The sequence below is a fragment of the Phalaenopsis equestris genome, unplaced genomic scaffold (genome assembly GCF_001263595.1).
Source record: "Phalaenopsis equestris unplaced genomic scaffold, ASM126359v1 Scaffold000837, whole genome shotgun sequence".
NCBI lineage: Eukaryota > Viridiplantae > Streptophyta > Magnoliopsida > Asparagales > Orchidaceae > Phalaenopsis > Phalaenopsis equestris.
The window spans coordinates 93,050-99,454 of NW_018165277.1; the positions used below are offsets into that span (position 1 = coordinate 93,050).

General features: G+C 34.7%; 2 protein-coding genes across 2 annotated transcripts; both read right to left on the reverse strand.

Moving 5' to 3' along the window:
• Window positions 1–1,836: 1,836 nt before the first annotated feature.
• On the reverse strand, window positions 1,837–2,861 carry LOC110031521 (ESCRT-related protein CHMP1). The gene has a single exon (XM_020734766.1). The coding sequence runs from the start codon at window positions 2,630–2,632 to the stop codon at window positions 2,018–2,020; it is 615 nt and encodes a 204-aa protein (XP_020590425.1). The 5' UTR covers window positions 2,633–2,861; the 3' UTR covers window positions 1,837–2,017.
• Window positions 2,862–4,569: 1,708 nt separating this feature from the next.
• Window positions 4,570–5,660, reverse strand: LOC110031528. Its single transcript, XM_020734774.1, has 3 exons — window positions 5,438–5,660; window positions 5,131–5,180; window positions 4,570–4,855 (listed from the first exon to the last, which is right to left on the reverse strand). Exons 1-3 carry the CDS (start codon window positions 5,508–5,510, stop codon window positions 4,742–4,744), a joined length of 237 nt encoding a protein of 78 aa, XP_020590433.1. The 5' UTR covers window positions 5,511–5,660; the 3' UTR covers window positions 4,570–4,741.
• Between the last annotated feature and the right edge of the window lie 745 nt (window positions 5,661–6,405).

The window sequence follows — 6,405 nt, forward strand, 5'->3', positions numbered from 1 at the left end:
TTTCCCTACCTCAATTCACATGTCTCTATTGATCTGCAAGGATCACACACAAACTCTCACACTTCATCTCACTACTGAGAGTCTCTAAGTGGAAAACAAGGATATTGCTTAAGATCAATCAAGGCAATATTATAACTCTTCATTTTCCAAAGAATATGACAAACTTAAATCTCTTGATCTAAGCTTATCATATCATCTCAAAACCACAACAAAGCCTAGATCATAGGGTAGATTAAACTAGAGGACTAAGATCTTTACGTTAGATCCAAGCACCCTAGTTTAGAAAAGCTTATTCACCCTAAAAAATCATATTACATCTTGGATCTGAAGCTTGAAAGGGATATATCTTTAATGAAATTTTTTATCATAAATTGATAACGTAACTAATAACTATAGGATATATATATGATTGCAAGATTTCTAGGGGAATATAGTAAAAATTGATGGGAAATTTTAAATGTAGCCTAATATCACAATATTAAGGAGAACACTTACAATGCCAAGAACAATGTAACACTTGGCAATATAAGGCTTGACGCCATAAAGTAAAGTAGACAAAAATGAGTAAGCTTGACAATCAATGCACATGTTAACATCATCATAAACAAATTTTATCCATGTAACTTAATGTCTACCCCTTTTCTACTGTAATCCTTTGAAACTATTTTTATCAACATGCCCAACAGCTGCATTCTACCTTTTGTTCTACATTCTCAATTTATTTAAGTCTAATTTCAATCACTTTACCTTCAAAATACATCAATCCAACTTTTTCTTGAGCATAATTATTCCTTAATTTATCCTTCATAGTTTTGTCACGCATCAATTTTAATATTCTCATTTCTATAATGCTCCACTTGTATATCAAAAACTCTTTGAAAGCCCAACAATCAAATTTATACTAATTCACAAACCTAATTGTAATTTTACAAAATTTAACTTTAAGAATTCATGATAACCTCTTACCATAAAAAACTAAAAATTTGTATTCACATTTTATATCTCCATTCTTATGTACAATAGATTCAAGATACTCAAAACAGTCACACCTATATATCACTTCATATTTTAATAATATTGAATGATAATTAATAATATCATACATAATAGAATTATACATTACTCAATCTTTGTTCTACTAATTATAAGGTTTTGATCTTCTAAACATTCACTTCCCTTTCCTAATCTTTTATTTATTTCATTAAATGCCTGGCTAAAATAATAAATATACAAACATCACAAGGAATGCAAATATATATATTACTTACTACTAATGCAATAGGAAGAAAAGGTGTGCAGATCAAATGTCATAAGGCTAGCAAATGTCCAAGAAAACTTACAAAAACAAAATTTGGAATGCACATGAAATTTCATTGAATAGTTCCTCGCAAATAACATCATAAAAAATGTTACAATGTTGTCCACTAATTTCACAAATTTAATTACAACAATTCTTTCTTGAAGGCCGACTGCTTAAACTAAATAAACATATACTGTTAGTTTCATTAGTGGAGATGAAGATGCATAATATTGATTTTAATTGTGAGAGCACAAACAAAAATAAATTATTGCAAAAAACAAAAAAAAATTAAAAACTCGAGAACAAATTACAGAAGATGCGTATGCATAAATATGTGCATGGAAAAACAAATAGATGCATGCATGCAAATAAGTGCCCATGCACATAGGTGCCCACACAAGCGCATACAAATGGATCATGGATCATGGATCCATGAGTAAGCAGTGTATGACTGAAAAACACATATAATTTTCGGCTTTACAGAGTGAAATATGAATTAAATAGCTCAGCAAGGGATATGAAGCAAACCATATTTGCCAATACAAGAGTTTTACTGACACAGCACTTAGTTTAATAGCATACCATAGCATATCATTCTCAAGTTAAAAACACTACATAGATATAAAACGAAGATAAAGTGTCCACATTAAAGAGCAATAATCACCCACAAGCATATAATGAGCTCCTCATCATCATCATCATCACCAACATCAACGTCTAACCCCTAGCTTTAAGCTCAGCAAGCCGCCTGGACAGATCATCCTCATCAACCTTCTCTTTCTCCTTGGAATTAGGAATGGCATGAGCAGCGGCTTGGGGCAGGCCAACAGAGACCTCAAGACCGTAATCATCCGCAACCTGCTGCATAAGGCTACTGACCTCGGCCTCAGGAGTAGAGAGGCTAGTAGATCCAGCCATGGCGCCCTCCATGAACTCAGCCTGAACCTCCATGTTAACGAACTGGCGCTCGAACTGGTCCATCGTCTCAGACATCTTCTGAAGGTTGCCTGTCGCCAAAGCGGAGTCAAGGGACTTGACGATCGAGCCCATGGATTTGCCGATGACCTGCATCTTAGCTTGGGTATCCAACCGAGAGACAACAGCATCGAGGCGGGAGGCCAGGCGGAGGTAGTTCATCTGCTCGCTGCGCTTTCGGATGGAATTCTCCGCGTAGATTCGGGCACCGTCCATGTTACCCTTCTCGATGGCCTTCTTGACCTTGAGCTTCTCCGCCTTCTCCTCCTTCTCGCATTTTCGAGCCTGACGCTGAAGGCTCTTCGAAGTGAATTTGAGCTCCATTATTTGGTTCATCAGCTTCTCCGTATTCCCCATCCTCGCTTTCAATTCTTGCACTTAGGGTTTGGTTTTGGAAGAAGAAGAAATAGCAACGATTACAGTGATCAATACTCCACAGAGAGATAGAGAGCGCGCGCGCTGCAGCTGCAAGGTGGGAGGAGATAGAAATTGAAGAAGAAGGTAGGGCTCAGGCGAGCTGAGAGGTTGAAATTCCGGAAAACTGGCAGAGGTTGAAATCTATTTGTGGATGACGTAGTTTGTTATGTTTAACTTCTAATTATTAGAATTTATTTTCATATATATATATTTTAACTATATATATATATATAAATAAATATATATATATGTATATATATTAAAAAAACTCTACCAAAGCATGATAAATCGAAGTGTGAAACCCATGCAGGACTAATAATGTTTAATGTCAAGCCTACTCAGCTACCAACAAGTCTCTTTTAGAATAACGTTGAGGTTCGTTTTGTTTTTTAAAATATATATTTAAAAATAATGGCCAATAAGAGCCTCCAGCCACCCCTAATGACAAAAAATTTGAGTATCACCTACTTAAGGCCAACTATCTTAAGGTGATTCGAACCCTCACCCGAGGAGTCTTATACCATGGATGTCAACCAACTGGCCGCCCTAAAATTGCTATTATATTTTAAAATAAATTGAACTATATAAACAACTTTTTTATCATCAAATTATAATCTCATTTTTCATAAATTGTATCAATGTTTAAAAAGACGAAATCTAGAATTGAAAAGTTTTTTCTATATGAAGCAAAGCGTAAGCCTCGTAATAAAAAAATAAAATAAAAAGCCATAAATTTAAATATAATGCATAAATAAGTTATTTGATAGACCACAAATCTTGGTAATTAAAGATAGAAATTAAACATGTTAATAGATTTCAATGCTTGACTTAATAAGACATGCATGTATTATTCTCAAATACCAAACATAAAGTAAATGTTTGAAATAAGATTTGAACATGAAACTTAGAATTGAAACACGCCACAAGAATCGGGATCTATAACAATATCATCATCATTTTTATCATCTTTGGAAAAATCTTCGTACATAATAACTCAAGCTTGTAATTTATAAATGTTATATCAGGTTGAGTCGTGACAGGGAGTGTCTGCAGTAATATTAAGTTTAGCCCAAATACTCGAGCAACCTCTTTGCTCAACACAAGAACTCATCCTCCCTCAAATGAAGATTATTGACTAAAGCATTGATAGCAAAAAATAATGGTGTAAACAAGTTGAGACGAGCTCAAATTATGTCTAACTCAAGCTCAGCTCATTTATGAAAATACAAGCTTCGGCTCGAATGACAAGCTCGAGCTTGCCTGGCAATCATGACACCCAGCTTGTGAGTTCGAGCCAAAAATTAAATTACCATAGAAGAACACCGAATAAAGCATCGATGGCTAGAGAAGAAAGAGCGGAAAAGTCATTTATGTGACCGTCAACCGACTAGTTAAGCATGCTCGTGAGTTGATGAGCCAAGCATAGACATTTAATAAATAAGTTGGGGTTCGAGTTAGATCTCAAGCTTGTAGCTCGATAAGCTTGAGACGCAAGCTCATTAACGAATTGAACACAGGTTAGTTCACGACATGTTGAATGCTCAGAACAGTCCGAAACTTCACCAACACTCAAGTACCATACGTCATTCATGCAAAGATAAACACCCCGGTCGACGGCAAGATTAGCTACAGTGTCGACCATACATGCCAACTTACCTTAAATGAAACTAGCTACACCATCAACTGTGGTAGAATCATTACAATCAAGAAAAAAGCTATCATTGCTTTAATATTGTGAATGGAAGATCAACATACGTTTCAATAAGATTCTTCAAATCCAAAAGAGCAAAAAACAAATGATTAGAAATCAAAACTCTTCTAGATTGACAAAATTAAAGTAGACAACAAAAGCAAAAAGATTGATAAATTCAAATATATTTATAAAACAAAGTCAACATGCCACAAAAAACCTGATAAAATACATATTTACAAGTTGCTCACTGCACATCACAATTATCTTAATAATGTAACACAATATTTTGATATTCCCCCCTTGAACTATGAAGAGATCAAAGAATGCTGTAATCTTTTCTTTTTTCTTATAATACTTCAGTTTGGAATGAGCTTGAATGGAGGTTTGGACAATGATGGAGATGGTTCATAGTTTCCATAGTCATTGGTTGTTACTCTGAGAATTCTATGATGATGCTTCTTAGAAAGTTCCTGTTAATCATCAAACTATTAATCATTAGCCAGAGTGGAGATTAATATATATAAAGATTCTATACAATTATATTAATGATTATGGAGTTGCTGATAGAGGATCCCAGTCATTCGATCCGCCTTGAGCTGTTGCGATTCAATCCGGTCTGATTTCGAGCGGATTGAATCTACCAATCAAATCAAATTGGACGGGATGACTGAGATCCTTCAACTTCAACTGCAACTGACAAATAAACATGGAAGAAGAAGGGAATTGAAAACCAGTTAACATATACCTGTGCTGAAAATGGCAGAGGTTTTCCAATCAATATTCTCTGCCCACGACCTGCAAAAACCAAGAAAATAAACAAATAGATATTTAAATAATGTAAATTCTATTTTACCATAATATCATCCATTCTGAAACTATACATTATAATGTTTACATGCCATTAAATTCTGTAAAAAAAGAGTAATTTTTAAGAAAATTTAAGGCATTTTAAGGAAATAAAGGAAGCTGATGAGCTTCTGCTATCAATTCAGAATTGCAGAACTACCAAAAAAAGAGAAGAAAAGGTCTGAAATATAAGTATCATAGCAAACCTGCTGATGAAAGAGGCATCAATGAAGCCAATATCAGAATAAAAATAAGAGCACTGAACCTCTTAATCTCCATTAGAGGACCTTGTTGCAAGAAGAAGATGAGAATTTCTCCTCCCTTTACTTTCCACTATATAAGTATGAGGGAGGAGAAGAGCTCTTCTTCTCCTCCAGGGAGCACAATGGAGGAGCAAAGTATGGGTAGGTTCTCCTTTTAATGGAGTTAGATGAAACAATTCCTTAAATTGTGCAAAGCAAATCTCTGTATGTTGTTGTCATTTGTAATTTTAAAATGTTGGGGAAAAGGTGACTCTGAGCACTCTCTATGGAATTTTGAGCTTCACAAGGATTCTCTACCGGGAAACGTATACGTATAAGATATGCAGGGGCGGAACTAGGTTATGTACAAAGTAAATAATTACACATCCTTGAAATTTGTAATTTTTATATATAAATAGTTTTTTTTTTTTTTTGCCCCGCTCGCTATAATATTTCGCCCAATGCTTCTGAAAAACTAGATATTTGATGAATTTGTGCGCCCTACGAAATAATGCTGGTTCAGCCACTGACGATACGACAAAGATAAATTCGTATGATACGTATATGATATGTATACGTGGATAGTAAATTTGAGGTTGGTATTGAAAAAAAATTGTAAATTTGAGGTTGATATTGAAAAAAATGAAAATGTTTATGATTAAGGATGTGTACTTAGGGGTGTAAAGAAGTCGAACACGAACGAGCTCAGGCTTAGCTTGTGTTCGGCTCGTTTATATTTCGAGCTCGAAAAGTGTGTTCGTGTTCGGCTCGTTTGCTTAGCGAGCTGAACAGCAAACGAGCCGAACACGAGCCGTTCACAAACAAAGAGTCGTTTTGACAACCCTAATCACGTAGTCATAAGATGTTAAGGATTGAAGCAAGATTTAAAATATCATTTCTTTATTAATACTTTTAATTGATTATAAATCTTT

Bases quoted from the DNA above. Each gene is read 5' to 3' on its own strand.
- LOC110031521 (XM_020734766.1), bottom strand. From the start codon at position 2,632: ATGGGGAATACGGAGAAGCTGATGAACCAAATAATGGAGCTCAAATTC.
- LOC110031528 (XM_020734774.1), bottom strand. From the start codon at position 5,510: ATGGAGATTAAGAGGTTCAGTGCTCTTATTTTTATTCTGATATTGGCT. The intron at 5,181-5,437 runs GTTTGCTATGAT...TGGTTTTTGCAG, and splicing joins GATGCCTCTTTCATCAGCAG to GTCGTGGGCAGAGAATATTG. The intron at 4,856-5,130 runs GTATATGTTAAC...GATGATTAACAG, and splicing joins CTCTGCCATTTTCAGCACAG to GAACTTTCTAAGAAGCATCA.